Below are 25,867 nucleotides of genomic sequence, written 5' to 3' on the forward strand. Positions count from 1 at the left end.
TTTAGGCTGGGGTTCTGTAAGAATTCCCCAGGATTCATCAAAATCCTCTTGGCACAACTACTGAGACGGGAGATCACTCCTTATGTATTCTTGCACATCCCCAATCCTCTAATGGGTCTCCCGTAGCTCCCGTTACCTCTTTCCTGGGGGAGCCAGGTCACTAGGGTGTTGGGTTCCTGCGTTCCCGTGGAATGCTTGCCGTCACTCTCTTTGCTCCCCCCGTACTGCTTTGGCTTGGCAGGGTCCCTGGACTAGCGGTATTGGCGTGGTTGAAGGACCACACGGTCCTCCTCCTCGAGGTCACGCCACCGTTGGCCGCTTCCCAGCTTCTGCTCAGCTCTGGTTGCCTGCGGAGGACTCCTTCGACCAGCCCACAGCGTCCTCCAGGCTGAGGGTGTGCTTACTCTGCTTACTCCCTCGTTTCCAGATTTGAGCTTCCCAGGGCTGGCAGGCTTCACGCCGACTTCTCCTCTCATTGAGTCCTTTCTTGTTTTTATGTCCTATAGTTGGGTCCTTTATAATTGTTCTTTTAAAACCAGGGAGTGGTTTCTAAGCGCAGGATTGGGATTTGAACCTGTGTTGCGCTGCGTTGTGTTGCTTCCAAGACAATCGTATTGCCACTGAGCTATCCTTCCTCACCCTAGCGGAGTGCCATAGTCGTTTGTCATGCCTCTTCTGTGCCACCTCTTCCCAGTACCGTCTAGACTTAATAAAGGAGTAGTTTGTATATTTAATCTTCTTCTTCTCAGTACTTCTGGGAGATGATTTATGATCAGCCTGTATGTTTGTTTGTTTCTTCCTCGTCTTTGTGGTATTAGGTCTTGCAGGAAGAAAATAGGAATATTGCAATAACACACAGTAGTACTTTCAGGTTCGTTTTCTGAAGACCTCAGTGAGTTCCCGGTCTCAAGGGCAAGAGGGTTAGGGAGTTCCATGATGGAATGGGAGTCTTTTTCACTATGAGAGGAGTCTTCCTCTGTGAAGTCCTGCTTTCCACCAGCCCTAGGGGGAATATTGCGTAGCGGGCTCACCTCCCTAGCCTCCCAGGGAAGGTTTTCCCCATGGGGAGCAGTGACGTGATCCCATGAATTGTCACACAGGACAGACATAACTTAGTCATTCGGGGTCAATAATCAGTAGAAACTAACCTGGAAGAAAAGGGTCGCCTGAATTAGGGAGGGTCTGCTATCTCTAGAGAGGGATGGCCCTTAAAGCTTGTTTGCAACCTGTCAATAAACCCCTTGAACTGCCCTTGGGGTTTGGTGTATTATTGAGACCATCTGTGACAGTGGAGGGTTGGGGGGCAGGCTTGCAGCATGCTCTTGATCAGAATACACAGTGCTCCTATCGCAAGGGTGACATGGAGCTTGCATTGCTCCAAGTCACCTGATGACAGCAGCCATGGGGTGGCAAAAGCACTTTCCAGCAGCACTCCTACAACGTTGCTGGGAGTGAAACTGGACTTATGAAACTGGAATTGTTTCATCCACTACTCCCTAATCGAACATCAGAAGCTGAAGTTGACACTGCTGGAGCTCAGTAAGCTGTGATTAAAAGAACGAGCAATCACCTTTGCCTTAGTTTAAGGCCCTTTCACAGTACATTAGTTTCCTTGTTCGATATAGTGACAAGCAAATGGGGTGCAGTACGGTCTCACTAGGAATGCTACTGTTATAAGCTGTCCCCTTATGCAGTTTGGAACTCTTTGAATTGCTGCCCTTTGCAGAGCCATTTTAAGCACTTTCGGGGCCGGGGGCATGAACACCTTTGGTGCTCCCCTCCACTGGACCAAAGGAATTAAGGGATATAGAATATCTTGTTGCCCCCACCCCACGTCCATCTTGATAGGTTGATATGCTGCTTGCAGAGATCCAAATAAGCATGGAATACCCCCTTTCAGCCTCCTTACCCTCTTCATTCTTTCTGTAATCATAATGATAAACAAGTAGCATTTCAAGGGCAACATTAGCAGCCTACAACAAAGGTAGAAACCTTGGGGTCATTTTTGAGCAATCACCTTTGCCTTAGTTTAAGGCCTTTTCACAGTACATAAGTTTCCTTGTTCGATATAGTGACAAGCAAATGGGGTGCAGTACGGTCTCACTAGGAATGCTACTGTTATAAGCTGTCCCCTTATGCAGTTTGGAACTCTTTGAAGGGCTGCCCTTTGCAGGGCCATTTTAAGCACTTTCGGGGCCGGGGGCATGAACACCTTTGGTGCCCCCCTCCACTGGACCAAAGGAATTAAGGGATATAGAATATCTTGTTGCCCCCAACCCACGTCCATCTTGATAGGTTGATATGCTGCTTGCAGAGATCCAAATAAGCATGGCATACCCCCTTTCAGCCTCCTTACCCTCTTCATTCTTTCTGTAATCATAATGATAAACAAGTAGCATTTCAAGGGCAACATTAGCAGCCTACAACAAAGGTAGAAACCTTGGGGTCATTTTTGAGCAATCGCCTTTGCCTTAGTTTAAGGCCTTTTCACTGTACATTAGTTTCCTTGTTCGATATAGTGACAAGCAAATGGGGTGCAGTAGTACGGTCTCACTAGGAATGCTACTGTTATAAGCTGTCCCCTTATGCAGTTTAGAACTCTTTGAAGGGCTGCCCTTTGCAGGGCCATTTGAAGCACTTTCGGGGCTGGGGGCATGAACACCTTTGGTGCCCCTCTCCACTGGACCAAATGAATTAAGGGATATAGAATATCTTGTTGCCCCCACCCCACGTCCATCTTGATAGGTTGATATGCTGCTTGCAAAGATCCAAATAAGCATGGCATACCCCCTTTCAGCCTCCTTACCCTCTTCATTCTTTCTGTAATCATAATGATAAACAAGTAGCATTTTAAGGGCAACATTAGCAGCCTACAACAAAGGTAGAAACCTTGGGGTCATTTTTGACTCCACTCTCTCCTTCTCCTCTCACATTTCAGACATCTCTAAAAAGTATAACCATCAGCTACACATCCTCAGAGGTACTCTACCTTTTCTGATTTCCCCCCAGCAGTCACTGTTTCCAGAGCCCTGGTTCTCTCTAGACGGGACTATTGCAACAGCCTCTTCCTCAACCTCCCTTCTTCTGCCCTGCACCCTCTGTAACTCATCCAGAACAGAACCGCAAGACTTATCCTTGGCTTCAAGCCATGGATCGCATCTCTCTGGCGCTGAAATCCCTTCACTGGCTCCCTGTGGCTGCAAGGATCAAGTTCAAGACCCCCTGCATTGTCCATAAGGCTTTCTGTGGCCTGGGACCTACCTACCTACCTGCAATGCTGATAACCTAAATACTGTCCCTCACGAGCCCTCCGCTCATCTACCTCCAATGTTCTGCGCGTGAGCCATTTCTCCAAGCAGAGATTTGGAGGAAGGCCCTTATCCTCAGCCGGTGCCTCCCTCTTGAATAGCCTCCCTACCGCCCTCTGTCTTCATTCTGATCTTCCTAAATTCCGAAACTCCTCAAGACCTTCCTCTTCTCCTCTTCCTTCTCCCTCCCTCTACCCTGCTAACCTAGTTCTCTGCTCTTACCCTCTCTCCCTCCTCTTTCTTACAGCTTGCCAACTGGCTGCCTGGTGTACCTCAGAGTCCCACAGGTCCCTGGCACCCCTGCCAGTCCTCTTTCGCACTTGCCTTAGGGCCCTACACTCCACCCATACTCACTGCACTTGAGAAACAACCCAAGAGAGTTGCTCTCTCTGCACTTACCCCAGTCTCCAATGACCGGGTGCACTTGGTCCCCACCCCCTCCCTATGACCGCCTGCACACTTGCACGATCCGTACGCTCCATGCCTGATGATCGCCTGTCTCTTCTCCCTTGTCTTCACCCCTTAATCGCACTGGTAAAACTGCAGAATCGCTGTCAGGCCTATTTGCTGTATCTCAAACTGTTAAATGTATTTCGCACACTCTGCCTGTGGAGACTATTATCGTCTCAGAATTTCAAGGGCTCTGAGCGACTGTTGTTTTTCCCCCCATGTCCCCACCCTCCTTGAGCGCTTTGAAACACATGCCTGTGTATAGGCGCCTTATATATGAACAATACCATACCATACTGTACCAGGTACTTGTGTTCTAGCGTAGGTACAGTAAACATTTAATCAAAAACAGCCAAAGGGAAGGTATATCGGTCATAGTATAACTGCAGGTCACAGATTGTATGAAAAAGAGGCCCATAATCCAGAATAGACAAACGACTCAGATTAGCTGCCTCATGGAATGCAAAAGTGCTCAGGCATGGATGCAGGTGACCAATTGGAAGCAAGGAGAAAGCTACACATACCTTAGCATAGAGAGTGGGTGACGATTTGAAGACACCAGAAAGGTGTCTGTTTCCAAACAGACTGAGATTAGAAGAGGGAAATGGTTATCAAGTAGTGTTGCATTTGAGAGCAAATAAACAAGTGGCTCTGGTGTGCAATATATCAATGCTCACTATTATTATAGAGGAAGCAACACTGTATATAGCCAGTGAAACCATGAGTGAATTGTTTTCAAAGATCCTACCCTGAGAACAAAATCACTCTGAAGGACTGACAATTTCAAAAGGTTGAGGGACTGCCCCTTTTGACAGGTTAGGCAATACAAATGCCCAGGATCACACATTTGTTAAAAGATGATGCTGGGATTCATAGCCTCTCTGCAATGTCTGCACTTCACCACATTCTTTTCTGGTTCCTACCCTGAACTAAAATAATCACATTTTGTAAACTGACTTGGAGAATATACAAATCACATGACCCAATACAAACCTTTTCATAGAAGAATGCACAGTACTGGCAGTGATAAAGGATTTGTTCAGGATCACTGTATGGTCTGCTGGCAAACCAAGGATCCAAGCATGAACACTTTGGTTCCTCAGTCCGGAATTTGGATAATCACCTCTGTGGACTAACACTTTGTCATTGGAGGTGCCTGCCTAGGTTTTATAACACCCCATCTGTACAAACACATTTCTAGACCTTCACCATACTGATGCTATGTTAGTTTCTATAGCAACCGCTATCTGGTGCAGGTACATCAGTGATGATGACACCTGGTTTGCTAAAAATCAAAGTACATATACTTGCAGGCTTATCACCGTCATACATTGGAAAGGCCGAGTCAGCCTTGCTGGAATTTGGTACCGTAATCTTGCATATGAATGCAAATCTCTGCAATGAGTGCTTAGCACAATGAGCTATCCTCTGAACCATTGTGATACTCACATTTATCAATATCGATTTCAACTGTGGCTATTGCACATGATCAATATAATACCTACAGAAAAATGAGAATGCTACAGGTGTTGTGCTGCACAAACTATGCATACAACAGTGAAAGTAGAAAGCATTAATCCCTTAACTGCCAGGCTATTATGCAATTCTATGCAAAAAGGATGAGCATACTTGTCCTTGGTCCTTAGGATGAAAAGATTGGAGCAGAATGTACTTGTAAGCAACATCAGGCAATATATTTAGAGCCTCAGCAGCATGCCATAAGATATCCTGACGTGTGATGTTTAATTTTGGTGACTAATGGAAACTGACTTCTTTTAATCAGGCTGCACTTTGGGGCCCCCCTCCAATGTGGGGGCCCGGGGCAAGTGCCCATTTTGCCCTCCCATAAAGACGTCTCTGGCCCTTTGGCCTTCTTGGATACCTGGATTATTTAATGTTTCTTGGGTACTGGGACTATGCTTGGGTGGGCAGTGTGTCTCGATGATGGCTGCTTCTCCAACCACTGCTTTCCCTTGGGTTTGCAGCTTCCCTTGGCTGTCTCGAGAGCAACTTGTCACCAGTTCAATTGTCTTATTTCATAGAAAGTACACTGGAGCCAGTTGCAGTATTGGAGGATGAATGCAGATATGCGTAAATGATTACCTAAAGAATGTTAATGGGAAATTTAATTGGGAGCAAATTTAAATTAAAGTGAGAAGAGTATGTTGTTTTATGAAGGACTAGGTCTTTATATTCATCTCCAGCCCTAAAGTAGCCAAAAGATCTCCATTTAAAATTATATGCTTGCAGTCAGGATGGAGAAAAGAAACCTAGCACCCCAACACAGTATTTACTTCCACGCTTGTTTTCTGCTGCCTTTGCACAATCATGTGTAACTTTGCGTGCACTGCCAAAAGTATACATGTACAATACTAACAGAAGCAGCTTCAAACTAATGATGATAAATTGTGATTCTTAATTGAATTATCGGTGCACATCTGTGTTGGTATCCCTTGAAGATGGGAGACATGGCCTTGGGAGTTCAGGCTTGCCTGTCTCCTCATACACAACCATGTTGCTAATTGGAAGGAATTAAATCCTCCTTAGTGTAGTCATGGAATCTGCCACTCGTGTTGAAGTCAATGTACTGAAAACCTATCAAATTAACTGTTAAAGGGGCAGGTTAACACAGTGTTGGGATTGCTTGGGGATTGGGAGTTGTCTGCAGTGCTACTATTAAAGACTTACCAAATTTAGAGTTCTGCGTCTGGTTGATACGAAATGTGTAATTGCACAGGTCGATGGACCCACTGGCACCCATCACCCAGGAAGACTATCCCCAACTGACACTTGTGGAACCCTGGATGGGGAACACTACAGCACAACACAGCACCACACTCATTACCTCACTATTTGGATACACCAGCAAGCAGGCAGTGACGGAAGACTCGAGGCCACAGTGTGTTGTACAAGAGTAGTACTTAATGTAGATTTAAAATTCTCCTAGCCTTTAAAATATGAGACTTGGTCAAGCATTGGCATTTGTGTCACGCCCAAAAGTGCACCAAACTTGATGTTTGGGCCGCATAGGCTTAATCATATTATCAAAATTCTGATTAAGCCTTAATAATATAATGTTAACTTTTTGTCAAGGCTGGATTAATTTCTAATTCGATGTTAAGATACAGGCTGATCCCAGTTTAGTTGATGTTAGGTTCTAAAGTTCAAAACGTATGATTTTTGTGATTTAACATCGAGTTCCAGGTAAGTTTAGCCCTGACACCTGACAGGGTAATTAATTACTGAACTAACAAGAGTGCGGGCCTCTCTACTGAGAACGAACATGGCTCAAATGACCTGTTCTATGGAATTTCTTCCACTCTGGCGGGTCTGCAACTATGTTTCAGCTCACTGTGCCCTTCACTAAGGAATACATGTGGTTGTAGACCCTCCTGAGTGGGAACTGTGATGAACTGAGGGAATTTGTCCCTTCTCCCCAATGGAGAGCCCCCCGTTAGGCTAGGAAGGTGAGCCTTTCCACATAATACCCTCCCTAGAGGTAGAGGCAAGTGGGGCTTTACCGGGAGAGACTCTCCCTTAGGGGACAAGCACTCCCATTCCCGTGAGAAACTCACTCGAGCTGTGCATACTATGGCCTAAATGCGATGTTTTGAATACCAGACTCTGTAGTATCAAGGCTGGGATGAAGAAACTCCTAATTGATACTATTATTTTATGGTAAAAGATTGTGTCCCTTTAAATCAGAAGGCCCAGTCCACTGAGATGGGTACATGGGTAAACATGCATACAGAGAGAGACTAACAAGAGGGAGAGAGAAAGGAGAGAGAGTGAATCATCTACACAAGCAGGGGCTAGGCCCCAAGCTGCGTAAACCCTGACGGAGAAGGAAGCCACGAAGTACGTGAGTTGCAAACTCGCTCAACATTGCAGTACGGTATGGCGGAGCTACGGCGGACCAAAGCACGAGAGAACGAAAAGCCAGGAGCCCAGTAGAAAGTGGTAGCAGGATCATGGGAAGGAATCTGGGGGGGAAAGCATGTCCAGACAACATCGCAAATACCATTGGCAACGGAAAGCCGCAGGGTGTCCGGTCACGCAACAGAGGCCCGGGACACTGCAACAAAACGGGAAAGCGCAAGGAGTGTGACACCAGAGAAGAAAAAGCATCAGTGGTGCATGAACTGAAAAAGGGTCTGAGAGGAAGAGGTTCTCCTACCAGAAGTAAGGTAATGGGGAGAACGAGAAGCCTGGGAGGACCCCATGGAATCATTATACCGCACAGTTAACTCGTCCCAGGAGAAACTATCAAACAGAGTTAAAATTGAAACATGGGAAGTACAAGTGTTGTGACTTTAGAGAAAGAACTGTTGAGCAGCTGAGGAGAGAGGAGAAGAATGGATAAAAATACCCTGGGAAAATAACTCTACCTCCTGTATAAGACCAATATAATGTTGAAGAGAAAGCAAGGTATGGAAAAGAGCTTAGCGAAACTAGGCAATTGATTCACTTACTAAGTAAAGGCCAACACAGCTCAGTTTATTTCCACGGATACGCTGAGAACCACAGCCAAGAAAGGAGAATTAATAAGAGATCCCCATGAGGGTTCCCCGAAGAGGAGAGAAAGCGCAATAACCCAATTAAAAACTGAAGAGTTTCATGCAAGAAGTCACAGAGGCTATTTGCAGATTATGTACTAAATACTGGTGCTAAACGTACCCTCAGAAGAAGGGAGTCGTTCTCCTGACCTAAATTAGTTTTCATAGTTGTAGGGTCAGTGAGGGTAGTTTTGGACAGTGGACTTATTCTTTTGTCCACTCACGACTGACTGACAAGCACCTTACTTAATAACATAGGTAGGGACCACCCATAGTGATAGGGAAAGATGGGCTTTATCCTGTTACTTTAATAAAATATTAGACACCATCTCCTTAGTGAGTCTGTGTCCTTCTGACTCGCCACAGAACCCACCCAGAGAATGTGATTTGGCCCTTTTCCTTCTCCGTCGAGGGGATCCCAGACCTGTTGCATGGTACTTAATTACTGGTTTAAACATTGCTTTTATTTAAGGTTATACTGCGCTCCAGATGTGGAGTAGAGTCATAAAATCTCTAAGTAAGTAATTGTGATGACCATTATTTTAGGCAGTATTCATTGTGTTCAGCTTCTAAAGTTTATTTGCCATAGATTTGGAGTGCAATCATCTATTTATTTTACAATGGAAATGTAACATGCCACAACCTGTTCCCCATTCTACAGGTTGACCTGTGGTTTTCAACAGAAATGGAAGCACCTATTTCAGACGAAACCTGTAACCCTTTGCCATTTAACAGGTTGGAGAGTCTCAAAAAGGTAATTTACAATGTTGTTCAAGTTAAAGGGCTTTCCCTCATTATTGTAATTTACTTGTTAATGTCTTGAAAATGTTGTTCTGGTTTTAAGGGCCAGCGGGGACGTCATTTCCTGCGGACTCCCTGGTTAACTCTGGCATCGATTCTGCGACGCCAAACAAGTTTTAAAAGTAGAGACGAAAAGAAAATGCAATGGAAGATCCATGGCTGGTGCCTGGGCTTGGGGAAGCGGTGGCACTGGGTCTGGAGTGTTCTTGACTCAAGCTCATGGTTGCTAAGCAACCATACACTTGTCGGAAGTCCATGCCACAGGGGAGGAGGTGGGAGTTCTGCTGCAGCTGCACAGTGAGCAACTGAGGAGGCGAGGACTGCACAGGCTGGGCCACTGCTGTGAATGGGATTGCGTTTAGCTGCTGCAGCGAGCCCGACCTCTAGGGCAAAGTAGGAGATCAACTGCCCCACTGTTTCTTTTAATTTATACTTGTCATGTAAACACACCCATCAATCACAGATAGATTCTCCGATTGAGACAACATCAGTATTATCTAATTGCCACGCTCGGAGTGTGACGAAGTGCACAGGGTGGTCAAAACCAAGCAAGCCCTGTGGCAGGGTTAAAAATTATTGCACCAGAACATGTAGGTTTTTAGGAGATATGTCAAACAAAAGGCAGCACTTTAGGGAACCCCAAAAGAGGCAATTGTAAACATGTACCATGAAACGCCACTACAAGGAACTGGGGAACAGGGAGAGGTTTAAATAAAATCTGATGGGCTATTCCATTAATGTGTCATTATCTCGCCTCCACTAAGAGCCTGTCAGTCTAACAGATGTTACTAAAACAAGAAGCTGTCATGGCATGCTTCCAAAAGCGTGTTGAATGAGAAAAACACAGAGGTGACATCGCTTGCTATAAACGCAGGTTTTTTTTCCCCTCCACTGGTGCAGCTTGTGTTAGACGTACTCGTTTTGGGCACGCCTCTGAAACGCGTTATTTCCTAAGTTCAAATACAAAATCAAAATCCTGGCCTGCACGGCAATAATACAGGCTACTGTGAAATGTCGACTGATATATTTTCAGGCCCTTTAATTGTGCAGCATAACATCCTGCCTGACTGCACAACGTGTAAAATGTGAATGCTTTATACAGCCTATGCATAGGCGTTCAGAAGATTTGAGGTGCAGAAGTTCAAAAATTCAGCAGAAAGGACTCCTGCATGCTCAAATTTTCAAACCGTAAACCGAAGCCAATTCTGGGACTCGAGCCAAATTCGACCAAGGTTTTCAGAATATCCACAAAAGAAACGTTTGCAGACAGTGAATATAAACGACAATCATTTACGTAGGCAGTGGTTTTCGTGAACAGTTGGCATGATTGACAAACTGGATGACCACGAACCGAGGTAAAACAAAACCAATCCCATTTTGGAAGGATTACATTTATTGGGCCAGATTATAGGTTTGGTTTTCAGCTTCCATAGCCAGATTGGTGCCAGGTGTATTTTTCGCACAGCCACCCAAGTTTCCATGTTGCTTTTTTATAACTGATTAAAGAGTTCACTTAGAATCCATAATTGGTGCCCAATGTTGCTGAGGCCTCCCCCACTCATTGTATTTAGAATACGTTCTACAAGACTTGGGATAACTTCTGCTGCCACACCACCAATAACAGTCCCCCCTGTTTCCCTTGCTCCTGTCAATATCCTCGCAACAGGATCTCACTGCAATGTCCCCAGAGCGCACCATTAACACTAAGGTCAACTCGAGGCAATTTTTTAATTTTAAATTTAATCATTTGGTTTATTTCAAACCTCAGTAATTCAACCAACATTTCTCAATTAAAAGGAAAGAAACAAAGGAGAAGCATCAAAACCACGACATGTCCACTCAATGTACGTGATTGAAGTTTAGGTACCTTAGGATTCTTGAGTCTCCCTCCCTGGTTTCTGTCAATAAAACACTTTGTTTAAAAATGTGACTAATGCAAACGTCAGTGAATGTTTTTGCCCTGCATCATGGTTGACCACCAATCTTCCACAGAATGAGTTTTGATAAGTGCTATAAATCGCCCTAGATGTCGTGTCCTTATAGTATTTACATTTGTACAGAGGAGTGTTAGATGTTTTAGTGATTCCACCATACCTTCTCCCTTGCAAAAGCTGTAATTTATTTTGTTCTCCACTTGCTTGTAGACCTTCAAGATCTGTTTCGTTGAGTATAGATTGATCCTGAATCTCATGAAGCCATGTCAAAGTTTGGGACAAGGGAACTTGAAAAAGTATTTTGGGAGATGGTTGTACCCCTTCACTTCCTGGTGCAAGCCTTCAAGAAGGAAAGGCCCTTCAGTTTCCAGAAGCTCACGAGGTTCCTGTTATACTTTGTTAGTTCTTCTTATAGGATTTCATTTGGCAAGGGAGCTGCTGGCAGAGTACATTTCCCGAAGAGACTAAGGGGCCGATTCATGGAATTTGTGTGCCGAAAAACAGGGATTTGTGTGCCATTCTGCCCGCAAATCCCCATTTGTTAAACAGGGATTTGCGGGCAGAATGGGACACAAATCTCTGTTTTTTGGCACACAAATTCCATGAATCAGCACCTAAGCATTTTCTGATGTGTACAAAAAGCCTCTGCTCCATGGGTTAAACCCAGAACCACCTTTGAGTTGTAAAAGGCTAACGCTGGCTTGACTGACATATTTCGGTTTATCACTCGTGACTGGGTTATTTTATTTTATTTTTTTTAATTATTTGTTTAGTTGAAAAAATACAACTTTTCAAATACATATTTATATAAATTCATACTAACAATTGCATTTAAATCTTTATCAAATAAAAGATTTGTCATAAGTTCATCTTACTTCATACCTAGGTATGACTGGGTTACAAGATTTTTTACCCTCATTTGTAGGTCCAATTCTCTTGGTGAGTCGCAGATGCTAGAGTTTAAGCTTGCACCAAGGTAAGTGGTATGTGTAATTACCTCAAAAACATCTGATTTTAGGTGCCAGCTGAAAATGTTTTGGGCACGCTCATCTGCACCCAGCACCAACATGGGTGATTTTGCAGAGTTGATTTACAGCCTGTTAGCTCTCATGTAGCCCATCAGGACCAAGTCGTCCGTGTAGAGCATCCATCCCAAGTCCTAACCTCCAATCATCACTGGGAAAGATCTTGATGTTTTCAATGAGTCTGCCAAATCACTCAGAAATAAGTTGAAGAGGTTTGGGGCTGACAGACAGCCCTGCTTAAAGCCCTTGTAAGTGCAAATGGCTTTGGTGAGTTCCCCCTGTATGATTGGCACCAGGAGATATGTAGGGCAGCTCTAGAGTTTCAGCTTGGCTCATAGCAGTCCTCCATTTACGCTGTCAAATGCCTTCCTCAGATCGATGAATGCGAGGTACACTTTGTTTCATTTATTATATCCTCCATTTTAGTAGGTTCAGGATAAAGCGGTTCAGGTCTGTCCCTACCCTCTGACAAACCAAGTTTGCAGAGTGTCCATTCTCTTTGCTGAGACTATTCACTTCCTTAGGTGGATTAAGATAAAGGAGGCATACAATTTCCCCAAAATGTCTAGAAGAGCAATCGGACGGTAGTTTGAGGTGCCGGCCCTGTCACCCCTCTTGAATATTGGAACAATTACTGCCGTCCTCCACGTTTCTGGTATCAAAGCTGGCTTTTTTATTCGCCTGAATAAAGTCTTGATAAAAGGAAGCCAAGCTTCGAGGGCTTGTTTGATTATGTCGTAGGTCAAGCCACCTGGGCTCGGAGCCCCCCTAGAGTTCGCCTTTTTTTTATCAGATGGTCAATGTCCCCTCAGTAAAATGGAACAGTCCAAGGGCCTCTCTTCTTTGTGCAGTTTGATTCATCATGCTCTTTATCCTTGCCAAATAGATTTCCATAGAAATCCACCCACTCCTGTTCCAGTACTCCATTTGTAAGACTTGCTGCCTGGGAAGATGGGCAAAGGCCAATTAGGCACCAGGTTTGTCTAGTGTCCTGCTGTGCTATTGCCGTCAACATGGCTTCTGAGTCATGCTGGAAGAGTTGGGCCTTTTAGGAAATAAGCCAGTTCTTGTACTGTTGCCTTCTTTTCTTGAGAAGTACAGCGCTTTCTTCCTTTTTTGGCTGACGGTCCGAAGGACTGTTCTAATTTTTCGTTAGCGACCTGCTGGTCGAATCTATGTCTCGGGAGGAAGTCGTGTTTCCTGTTGCGTGTCCCTCTCGCTCTGAATTCCATCAGCAGTGCACAATAGTTGGGATTGAGAGGTGTACATTTTCACTTTTCATTAAAACTATTCGCAAAATGCATTGATATGATATGGCATTTATAATGCGCCTATACACAAGTGTTTCAAGGCGCGACGAGGCAAGAGAGGGGGAACAGAGGGAAGACAGACAACGATCCTACTACGCCAAGTGTCATTCAGATCGCGCAAGTGCAAGGGAGTGGGTCAAGGAAAAGCGCGGGGGGAAGGGGAGAGTAAAGTGCAGTACATGGTATAATAAATAACAAGATAAATAAAAGAACGGCCAGCTGGTGGCAGTGCAGGGTGAGTGCAGACATAAGTGCTGGTGGGGGGACTGTAGGGATACAGAAAACAGTCCTCAGGTGCAGGGGTTGCCCGGAGGGCAGTATGGGCGTGCAACTGGCAGGGCTTGGGCCCGAGAGAAGATGGGTGGCCAGCTAACCAGTACAGTCTTAGTAGCAGTCAAGACTTCAGCTGGGGAGAGGGGGAGAGAAAGCAGAAGCGAAGAAGGTCTTAAGTTGCTTCCAGAACCAAAGATGGGTCTCCTCAAGTTTCAGGGAGGCAGGGAGGCTGTTCCAGAGGGAGGCCCCAGCTGAAGAGAGAGATCTTCCACCAACTCGTTGCTTGGAGAAGCGACTGCCCATGAGGGAGTTGGAGACGAATGAGTGAAGAGCTTGAGAGGGAAGATATTTAGGAAGAGTGAGTTGAAGGTATTAAGACCCCAGGGCCCATAAGGCCTTGTGGACGATGCAGAGGGTTTTGAACTTAATCCTCGCAGCCACTCTGAGCCAGTACAGAGATTTCAGTCCTGGAGAGATACGATCCCTGGGTTTGAGGCCAAGGACAAGTCTCGCAGTTCTGTTCTGGATGAGTTGCAGAGGGCGTAGAGTAGAAGCAGGCAGATTTAGAAAGAGGCTGTTGCAATAGTCCAGCCTAGAGAGAACCAGAGCTCTGGCGACAGTGAGCTTCTGGGGGAAGGAGAGGGAAGGAAGAATATCTCTGAGGAGGTGTAGCTGGTAGGTTGACTTCTAAGAGACGTCAGAGATGTGAATAGAGAAATAGAGTTTGGAGTCGAAGATGACCCTGAGGTTTTTAGCCTTGCAGGTGGGAGCGGGAAGAGGGCCAAGAGAGGCCAGCCAGAGAGCTACAGGAAAGGAGGGGGTGGGTGTGCCGATGAGATGAATCTCAGTCTTACTGGCATTAAGGCAGAGGTCATTGGAGGCACACCACTCCTGGATAGCAGACAGATGTTAGGCAGAATCCTGCGCAGTTCCCTTAAGGAGCACTACACAAGATTAGGACTACAGGTGAGAGCAATAAATCCCCTTTGGTATCTGTAGCTGAGCAGTCAGACTCATCTCAAGAGGGAGATGAGCAGTATTCAGGTTTTACACAATAGGCCCACTAGAGTATGGAACAAGGAAACACTGACCAAAGCTTTGTATTTAAAAAGTAGATATATATTAATTTTATACACTGCTAATAAAACACATGTATCACAATCATCAAGCAAGTTAAATTAAGTTAAAGGAAAAATATACACACTCCCAAGTTAAATTGTAGACCAAGTGAACCAGAGTGAAAACTGAGCAAAACGGCACAGTGACAACTACACCCAAGGGATCCTCTAACAATTCCTCACAAGGGAGGGAAAGTACAAGTTATCTAGAAATAGTTTCTTATACACCCTAGCAACACTTCCCATCAGTTTGTGAACCAGTTCTGCAAGACAGTGCATCAGTATTGGCAATACTTAAAATGAAAACTGATCAAAATGGCATTTCACAATGATTAGAAAAGGGAAGGAAGGGGTGGTTGTAAGAAATAGGTGCACCAACACAGTTCTCAGTGTGAATCAATCTAAAGAAAGCAAGTCGAACAAATGTGACCAGAGTCAGTAGGCCTGTGCCAGAGTTTAGTGGTACAGAGCAAGGGCCCAGGAGCAAAATGTTCTTGTAGCTGCAGTCAAGTCTTTGGTTAACGAATTTGAAAAGATGGTTTGCAGAAGTTGAAAAAGACAATGTTAAGAGAGAGAGGCGGCTGACCAACAGGTGGGTAAAGGATTTAAAACACCTTTAGTGCTACCGCGAAGAAAGGGCGTAGCTTAGCTACGTGGCTTTCGTCGTGGAGGAAGGTTAGAGTTACTGCACTACCCAGGGATGAAACCAGCTGCGGTGCTGCCCGACGAATAAAAGCCCTGTTCCTTTTAATCGCGGTCTGGGTGGACTGGTGCCTGGCTATCCGGCCTCCGAGTACAGGGTACGGGAGATTCGACCAAGGCAGGTCCGGGAAGGCGATTGTCAAATTGGCTGACCCCACCAGCTCAAGGGAAGAAGGCTCTTGCAGATGAAGATCTCCCGTCGAGTGGAGAAAAGTGGTGAGACGCTGCAGCAGGGCTTCACTGGTGGTTCAGTTGTTGCAGATGTCTTTGGCTTCTCTCCTCTTTGGCTTCTTAGTTCCAGTGGCGACGTCTTGCTCTTCCAGTCCTCAGGACCCTGCTTTTATGCAAAAAGATCCCCATTCATACAGCCTAGCTGTCACTCACACAGTGGAGTGGTCATCTTGGCGGAAGACCTTCCAGCCTATCAGGATAGGGTGCAACATGGGTTGCGAAGGCAACCCTGTCCAGGGGTCCTACTCCGCCTCCCACACAATGGACCCACCCCAGACTCAGTGGCGCCGAAAGGAGGGCTTCTCGGCAGAAGCCCGCCAAAAGGACGAACAAAGGATCCCCGACCTGGGTTAGGATTTTAGAGAAAGACACGAGAAAGAAGTTATATTAAAGTTCTAGCAAATAAAACCTACTGGAGCAAAGTTAATATTAAAATGCACCGGCGGTATGTTAGTGGCTGTCAGAAAAAGTGGTAGCCTCGAACAATGGGAAAATCCCATAGGGAAATATTTGCGGTCGAATATTTATGGTAGTAACCACTGCCACCAGCCAGAAACCTTTGAGAGAGGGACTGTAGGGTACCCTATTGAAAATAAACATAGGGGAAAAACTATTAACCCCTTCCAGTACCTCCATAGTAAGATGGGTTGTACTAGTTTAGTTCAAAGGATTTGACTAGTAAAGTCAGTGGGGACTTTACATGCCCTGGAAGACAGTAGTCAGCCCCAGGGTATGGAGTCTGTTTGGGGATCGATACGACACCCCTGTGTCACTGCACTGAGGGTGCTGTGTAACACATGGGAATAAAGATTGTTCCTATGGGGTTGAGAAAGATCCCATAGGTATTAAACTAAAAAATAGCCTAGAACACACATAGCAAAAATGGTTAAGAGTGGGGAAAAGAGTCTCACTCTTAGCAGGTAAAAAGAAACAGACCCTTCAAATCCAGTAAAGCTGCTGGGGTACTCTATAGGTAAGGGAAATTAGCCACAGAATGAGAATTCCCCCTAACACTAGAAAGTCAGAGATGAGGGATGGAGAGGAGGTGGCCGAAGGTAGCCTGAAAATGACCTGAGTGTCATCTGCATAGCACTGAAAGTTGGGGCAGAGAGCGGCAAAGCGGTGGGCAAGGAGAGCCAGGTATTGGTTGAACAGCCAGGGAGAGAGGTTAGACCCCTGGGGGACACCAAAGGAAGAGAAGAAGATAGCAGAGAGGAAGGACCCGAGTTGGACCTGGGAGGGTCGCTCAGAGAGGAAGGAAGTCAGCCACTCCAAGGCCTGACCGGTGATACCAAGGTTATCACGGAGACAATTAAGCAGGATGGCATGGTTGACAGTATCAAAGGCAGAAGGGAGATCAAGCAAGATGAGGACACAGGGGGTGTTAGAATCAAGGTTGGAGAGCAGGTCTTCACAGATGTTCAGAAGAGCAGTTTCCGTGCTTATGGCAGCTCTGAAGCCAGACTGATTGTCATGAAGACAACCAGCAGATTCAGTGTGGATATTAAGCTGGGAGATGGCCAGTTTCTCCAGGACCCTGCCCAGGAAGGGAGTGATGGAGATTGGGCGATAGTTAGCCGGGCAGGAGGGATCGGCAGAGGTTTTCTAAAGAAGAGGGTGCCCAAGGGAGTGCTTCAGTGGGGATGGGACAACTCCAGTGGCAAAGGAGTGGTTACAGAAATCAGCCAGGGCAGGAGCAAGGGTGTCAATGTGGTCCTTGATTGTTTTGGAGGAACAGAGGTGAACCTGTTTGGATGAGACTTTCATAGATCGGACTTGTCTAGAAACCTTGTCTGCGGAGAACAGGGTAAAGGTAGAGAAGGAGGGAGGAGAGGAGGCTGCAGAAGGGCCAGAGGAAGAGCAGTGAGTATAGGGAGGGAGGGGAAAGGAGGAGAGTGAGGGCAGGATATCCTGAGTTTAAGAGATGAAGTGAGAGGCCAGTGCCGTGCAGAGGGCCTGGGAAGGGACAGGAGAGTTAGAGACTGCGGCAGGATTGGCCAGTTTCTTGCAGATTTTAAAGAGTTCAGCCGAGTTGTTAGATGCTGCCGAGACGCGGGCTTGGATATGAGCTCTCTTCTTGGTGAGGACAGAGAGCTGGTATTGCCTTTGGAGCAGGCGGCAGGCCAGCATTGCATCCGCCTGGCTCATGAGCAACCGATTCCTGCCTTGTGTCACTTCAGGTGTGCCTTGCCAGTAATCGTTTTTGTGATTCCTGCTGTTTGGGTTCCTTAAGATTTTCAAGGACTTCGCCTGCCTTATCTGCTTGTCCGAGACAAAGATGTAGTCGAGCACTCTTTCTATCCGGTCGTTCAACCAGGTCGGAGCACCAGGGATGTCCCCCTCCGTTTGTCCATTTAGCACTTGTAAGTCCCTCATCTGCATAACTTCCAGCCATTTTTTGGCTCTGCACTCGGCATTTGACATGGCCCCCATCCCAAGCCTGAAGACATTTCCTTTGGAGATACCACAGGAGGGGTTCAAATACCCACATAACACAATGTCACGGTCATCGTAATTTGCGTAAGCCTCATCAATTGTTGTCAACACTGAGTTAAGGAATACATCTGTGGAGATTGCCTCTGGGTTCCTGTAGACGTTTATAATGAGGAACACCAACTTGGAGTTAGTTTGGGTATCCTCTGTGGAGTAGGAGTGATTGAATGAATGGCTTCGGTGCTTCATAATCCATCACAGTCCACCTCCTCCTTTTTCTTACCAGGGTCATCAGCCCAGACGCCAGTCTTCCTCTCACACCTCTGTAGGTTGTATTCAGAAAACAGATGAAGCCCTCTGCTATTGGGGCGGTTTGTAGCCAAATTTCTTGGAGACAGAGCAGATCAAAGTTTTCTCTAGCAAAGAAATCTTTCCCAAACAGATGTGTGTGTCCTCTCGTGTTCCAGGAACCCAACGACCATTGTTCTTTTTCCTTTTGGATTAGTTGTTAATTGGAGGCCTTCCCCTTCACTGAACCTGGCACAGATAGACGGTCCCGGTGAATGTTTCAACTGGTGTTGGTGATGCGGCTTAGATCTTCAATGTGCCTGCCCTTTGAGCCCTGCTGCCACCAACTGTGATTTGTATTCTGAATTTGTTTGTTGTTACAGATTAGCTCTTCTTGCACTGTTCTCCTTTGCTAGATCACTTTGATTGTTTGTGACATTCTACGTGACCAATTCCGTTTTTGCACCATTAGCGAGGTGTGTTATTTCAAAGCCCAGGGAAAGGAATAAATGAGCCGCTTTGAGTAATACATACTTGATTGTGGCCGAGGACAAGTGCATAATTATTTTATCCAGTTTTCTTTCTTTCTTTTGGGAATTCGGTTATTATAATGTCATCCGTGTTGATGAGTATTAGCAATGGAATATGATGCAGTAGGCTCAATACGTTTGCTTGGTTCAAGGTGAAGCCATCTTCTGATGGTAAGATCCGCTCGAGCATCAGCTTCGGCCGGAGGTGGGCTTATTTAACTCCCTCGAAGGTGGCATACATAAATTGTTCATTCTGTCCAGACTGACACCAGAATTCCTGTGTGAAGGACTGATGTTCGTTTTTAATAGGGAGGTCGTAACTGTCATCTTTGCCTTCTGGGTCTGGGCAAGACATTTTAAATCTGCCTTCATACGCTTTTCGGCGAGAGGATGAAACAGTGGGGCTGCGACCTCCTTTAGTTGTCTACTTCAGGGGCCCTCCCTTTCCAGTGGGATGAGCCATTGGTCCCTACCCAGTTTCTTCCCCTTGCTGACTCGCTCCCCACCATCGCCTGCCTCTTCCAGAGGTCACAAAGTTGGCTTTGGGATCCACATTGTTTTTGTCATTGGCTGAGGCTGTGTCGGCCTAGGTCATTGCTGCTCTCCTCTTGATCAAATGAGTAGACTGAGAGATTCATGAGATCAAAGTTCTCGCTAAGGGGGCTGGATTGATGTTTTTTGTTGAGGTGTTTCCTTTTGTTCTGGTGCCTTTATAGTAAGCGACGCAGAGTGTGCTTGATAGGGCGCCTTCTCCTTTTCTTTCACTGAAATTATTTGACTGGATAGGTTGTGGAAGAAGCCCTTGGCTGCGTTGGATTACCGTTGTTTCACATTAGTGACATTCTTCGTTTTTCTCGAGTGCAAGTTGTCCTTATGACTTGAAGATCCCATTTTTCTCTTTTTTGATTGATGAAATATCGGGAATGGGGAATCTAGTCAAGCTCTTTTTTTCCCAAGGTGTCTAAGTCATACGTTTTGATTGGTGGAGGGGGAGCCAAGTTTCCTCTGCCAGTGGATACATCCGCTGCTCTGTGGTTAACTGTTGGGGGTTGGCACCCTGGTGGGGTATATCCCATGGGGCTGCTTTTGGGGCGCTTTAGTTTGAAGTCTGACCCAGTCCGTTTTTTTTCCAAAGTTTCTGTATCTTGAGTTTTGGTGGCTGAGAGAGCAGCCGGGTGTCCTCTGCCAGAAGATGAGTCTGCCACTGCAGTCGGTTGTTCGAGGTTGGGGCACTGATGGGATGTGCTCTGTGGATCTGCTTTTGGTTCCTGCGGTGGAGGCAGACTTGTCAAGTCTATATGGACCTCTGTTTCCCGAGCAGCCTTTTCTCTCTCCCCCTCACCCCCGACTTCTCTAGGGGATTTAGCTTTCAAAATTGGTCTCCTGCGACTCAAAACTGATGTTGGCCTGTCGCTGTTTCTAGTTTCTCTTTCAGGATCTCGAACAGGGAACCCAGGATGTGTCTCTTGTCTGCTCACTCATCGGCCAAGGCATCATTAAGGTTTTTCTGAATGTATGATGCCGTTGCTGCTTCATTATCTACTCTGCATTGTAGTGACTGTATGTATGATTCCACTAAAATCAGTTTGGAATGTACCATGGCCAGCAATGTGGCCTGATCCTTAAATGACTCATACATTTTTTCATAACGCTTTACATATGGGATTAGTGGAGTTGTTACCGCTGCCATAATGTTGGATTTCGTATTCAGAATCTTGAAACTTGATGGGTGTGCCGGGCTCTGAAGTGTTCTAGGTGAAAATAGGTAATCTTCCAATGAGGAGTCAGAGTCAAGGGGTCTCACCCACTTAATTTCTAGGAAGAGGGATGGCTCGGCAGTAAAGGAGATCGAGCACTCTTGATTTTGGGGTAGCCCCTCCTTTTCGCCAATTGGAGCGCTGGCTTCCATGTCCGATGATTTTGCAGATTTTATAGTGGAGGTCCCAGCCTCTCTGCTAGCACCCTCCTCAGCAGAGGTATTGGACTTTTGGGAAGCTACTTTGAGCTGATCTTTGTTACAGGCTCTTTCCCTCTCGTCCAGCTCTTTTTTGATGGAAGCAATATCCCTCGCTGCCAGTCTCGCTGCCAGCACCAGGGGAGAGCCCCTCTCTCCCGTTCCCCCGCTTGGTATTGGAACTGGCTGGAGTGGGAGTCGGGAGAGTGGTTCCTCCCTTGGGGCCGTACAAGGTCCCATTTGGTGGGGCACTTGGAAATTATGTAATAACACCCTGTTGAGGGATCATTGCGGTTTTATTGGCTGATCTTTAGACAGGGCCTTGAGACTTTTGCATTTGAGGTCACCTGGCTCTTTTCCTCGTATTAGGGAGGGCGACCCTTTATTTTGGTCTGGAGATATGTCTAACTCCAAACGATCAGCATCTGTGATGCCATTAATATTGGGCTCTGTTGGAGAAGTCGGTTTTGGGGGGGACTTTGGGATGCTGAAGTTCATTCAGAAACAATTCATTGGAGTGGTTTTAATCAATGGAGAGGTGTTGTCCCTCAGTTGCGAGGCCCTCTTTGCCTTCATGGCCCTAGTCCGGCCCGAGCACTCCAGACACGCTGATCGCACCCCTTCGGACCCCAATCCATGATTTTAAGTCCTTCAATCTCGGGCTCTTTGCGTTCTGAATCTCCGGTTCCGCTCGGGATCAGCACAATTCTGGTGCGAGTTGTTGTGGCAATGTTCTGTTTGCTGTTTGAACTTTATTCTCAGGAGGGCGAGGTTGGCGTCCCATTCTCTGTGATGGGAGTTTAGTTTTGGCTTTATTGGTCTCTCCGCTCTAGGGCCTGGCCGCAAGCTGGCAAGCATGGGAGAGCAAATGGCTGAAGGAGTGGTGCTCTGAGGCGGACAGCTGTGAGTTGGTGTTAGTACAAGGAGCGCAGGCAGCGTGGTTCACGCCAATTCACTAACCAGTCGCTGCATTTGTTAAGGCGTTTATGCGCTGCAGCACGTGCTCCTGGCTTCTCCTGGCCCCCAAGGGAACACTGGAAACGCTGAGACGCTCTGATTCCGGAGCAAGGATTTTGAAGGTTTGGCTCCTCCAGCACCAGCGAGGATGGCGAAAACAGACGCAGCACGATTCAGAGTACAATTCTGAAGCTGGCTCCACACTGGAAACACTCCTCGCCATTAGCACTGGTGATTAATATTTGTTTTCTCTAATAGGTAAATACTGTCTACATTTAAAAAATAAAAACTGGAATGGACATATAGGAATCCGGTTACCAGCTTCAGGCCATTAAAACCCGTTGCATGGGCCTTTGACAAAAGGAGCTTCTGCACTTGGTGCCACAGTACTCCCCTCCGATGCTTATGTCCGTGGGAGGGCTGGGGGTGTCTGTGTGTTGTGAAATTGGTTTTCAAGCAAAGCCAAGATACTCCTATAATATGGGGAACACAGAATGTAGAGGGAACATCTAAAAGCTGCGACCATGTTCTACATACTGCACCTTGCTTTATTCGACTTGCAAGCCAGGCCCATGGCATTAAAAAACGGAAACACGCATAACTATGGTGCCTCATTTACCTAAATCCTGCTGCCTATTGTTTGCAAATTCAATATGCCTTGGGCAGCTGGTGTTACAACTATCCCTATAAATGTGACAAAAGACTGAGTTGGCTCTGTCGAGATTTTCACATCTGTGACTCCCAGGCCGTGCACAGATCTCTGCAGGGTGTGCATCAACTCAATGAGCTACCTGCTGGATGAAAGGTCCCTGCATGTGCCTCTTTTTCATAGCCTGCTGAGCCGACGACAGTCCCAACTTTCCATGTTAGTTCCACATGGATCTTGGGAAGAAAACTGGCCCGCAGTCCACTTTCTTCAAGAGGTTTGCTAAGTGCCATAGAAGAATGCTAGAACATATCACTGTGACCTATGCAACTGCCACCATCACCAGAGGGCTTCTTCGGCCTCTGATGTGATTAAGAGTGAATGGCCTCTAGCCCCAAAGCTGGCCCTTTCCTGCAGTCCTGCCTAGGAAAGAAATCTGGAAAAGGGATATTAAAAAACCCTCGTCAATCCTCCTACATAAGCACAGCGCCCCTTTAGAGGATAGCCTACACGTGCATGGGTTGGAGTGAACCGTGCAAATTAAATATGTGGGTTCATGACCGGATGAATGATTTGCTGAGGCTGTTAAAAGGGAGTTCATAGGTCTTTAGGATTTGCAACTTGCAAAGAGCAGATGCAAGATTTGTGGTCCTGGAGCAAACGACCGGGTGCTGATGGTAACTTAAAAATACAGGTTTGGAAAACTCTTCGCGCTCCGAGCAGAATGCATTTAGCAAACAGTAATTCATTAATGTGAACAAATTGGCTTCAAACAAAATAAGAGAGGGAGCTCATTCTCAAGAGAAAGACACTTTTTTTTATTTCTGTGGGGGCTCAGGTGCTTGAAACAACACTGTGTCAGTGAAGGAACATAAGAGCTAACAGATTTTATTGACCCTGATTCTGTTATTAGAAAATGAAAAGGGAGAGTGCAATAAAAGCACAGTGTAGTAGTTCAAGATGTCACGCCTCACAACAAGCTGGCACTCCTGTTTCACACCTAGGTGTCGGCGGACCGCAACATCTTTTGAGCACTTGCCAAGAGTACACCGCAATCTCGAGAATGGATGTGTACAGATAGATTAAAAAGCCAACATATGGAACTTGTCTTAGGTTTGTCACTCCCCTGCTCTCCTTTGCTATGTGTGCTGGGTTTTTTCCCGGCAGGTATTCAGCTCTCTGTTGGTCAGCTCTTTTGGTTTTATAGGGCACTATTGGTAGCTAAAAAGCAGATTTTGAAATGCTGGAAGAGTGACGCTAAGCCTTCCGCTGATGGATGTTTACAGGATTTAGTCATTCTTTCAAGTAGAGAGAAGGTCGTTTATCAGAGAATGAAAAAAGTTGATAAATATTTTTCTGTAGGGAACATCTTCTATGAATTGTATGTCTGAATAATTTCCCTTTTGTTTATTTATTGAATGTATTTAATCGTTTTTTCTTTTTTCTTCTCTGACTCTGCTCTTTACTTTCTCTACTCTTTCCTGCTCTGTATAACATTTGTATAATTTGTGTAACTATATGGTTGTTGTCTAGATGATGTTTATTTGTTATAACATGATGTTTTTTTTTACTTTCTGTATATTATTAAAACTTAAATAAAGAAATTTGAACACACAAAAATAGAAAAATAATTTGATGTACAAGACAGCTTATTCTGGAGGGACATCATTTTATTTAAGGCGAGAAAGGTTGACTGAGCCAATAGAGAACTAAGTAGCTGCTCCCAGAATAATAGATACCCAGAGCTTTAAGTGGAGCTCGGTTAGCGGGAGGCACCATGGGAGCCTCCAAAAACTACCACCGAGCCGGGATCTTTTTAATCCTCTGCTAATAAACACAAAACAAGTTCAACAGTAGTAGTTGAGAATTGAAGGCACCTAGTGATTTACAAGCTGTGAGAGTAAATCATTCAGAGAAATGAGAAGTAATTTAGTGGAGCTGCTTCTTACCTTTTGAAATAAAAAATCCTGCAATTACTGTGACCTGCAAAACATCCTATAACGGGTCTACTATCGAAAAAAAAGAAATGTGGGTTACTTACCAAATAAGCAAAACTGAAAGGTGATGGCTGGAAGGTTTCAAATCATTCATAACCACTGGCACAGCTTTGGACAACTCTCCAGACCATCGTTTTTTTGGTTGGATTTGTGCTGGTCAGTTGCCGTTTCCAGTCTGTGGCCAGAGACTTGGCAGGCACTGGATGTCTGCGCTGTGGGATATAGGCTTCTTCTAGATGCTACGTCTGTTTACAGTTTAGCACCAGTGATGTACAGTAATCCTGGTTGTTGTGTTGGACTGCTTACATTCACAGTCATTTGGTAAGATAAGATGGGCCTAGACACACTGATATTAATGCTATATATGGTGATCCATTCTTGTATGAAATGTATATCATATTGCAGTGATATCGTAACCATATTTTTCTTAGTGTACTGAGGAACAATGCTATGTAATGTCACTTCCTGTTTTGGCAAGGGGGAAAGTCTGTGTGCCATCACGTCCCATGATGGCACTTGGGGGCAGCTAACAGGAGCTGGGAACGGAATGTTGTTTTCTAATGAATAGATTAGTGTGCAGCTGTGAAGGACAAACCTTATAAGAACATGGCCTTGTGTCGGGCACTGACAAGATGTTGAGCTAGGTTTTGAATAATAGTAACCCCATTGAAAAGCGGCTAGACCATTTGAACTACAATTGTTTAATTAAATAAAGCAACTAAATAAGAGAAATTCATCCCCGGGAGCAGTGCCTAAACTGCATTTTTTATAAAGCACCTGGTTCCCAATAGAGTAGGAGGCATGCTAGGGGTGCAATATGTTCTCAGACGGAGTCGAAAGAGTTGATGCCAAGAGAGAACAGCTGCAAGGTCAATGAAGCCATTCAGGAATGTCAAATGGTCTGGTCTCATGAGGAAGCCATTGTATTACCAGGCAGGGTTTACCTCATTCTTCACACTAGCTCCCTGATTGGATTCCTTACGCTTTAAATGTCATATAGAGGTGCACTAATCTTTATTTATAGATTGTCCAAATGCACAGAGTTAAATTCACATAGGTGTGTTTGTTGGTCTGGCGAGCCAAAGGTAGTTCATGGTAGCTGTTGGTGTCCAGCTAACCAGGCTTTTCTAGGCAACAGGCAGGAGCTAAATCGCTCCCAGCTCCCCTCAATTTAGAACCCTGCATTGTGCTGTTAGAGGTGGCTATTCTTTAGGGATAAACAATCTGGGAGTGCCAGTTGTGTGTGGGATCAGTGAACAGATGTAGCAGGAATCTTCATCTGCAACAAAATCAAAGAGAACCCCTTGATGTTCAATGTCCCTTCTGCTTCTGGATACTAACACACTCTTATTTT

General features: G+C 45.6%; 1 protein-coding gene across 3 annotated transcripts in view; it reads left to right on the plus strand.

The window, feature by feature from the left end:
• Nucleotides 1-25,867, plus strand: part of SPEF2 (sperm flagellar 2) — a 1,748,369-nt gene that overhangs the window by 1,540,299 nt on the left and 182,203 nt on the right. For all 3 annotated transcript variants that reach the window (XM_069627121.1, XM_069627123.1, XM_069627122.1), the window contains exon 31: nucleotides 8,976-9,068. In XM_069627121.1, the coding sequence (XP_069483222.1) occupies nucleotides 8,976-9,068 (93 nt within the window). The remainder of the gene's footprint in view (nucleotides 1-8,975; nucleotides 9,069-25,867) is intronic.

This window comes from Ambystoma mexicanum, chromosome 6p (assembly GCF_040938575.1).
Source record: "Ambystoma mexicanum isolate Mex_15411 chromosome 6p, UKY_AmexF1_1, whole genome shotgun sequence".
Classification (NCBI taxonomy): Eukaryota; Metazoa; Chordata; class Amphibia; order Caudata; family Ambystomatidae; genus Ambystoma; species Ambystoma mexicanum.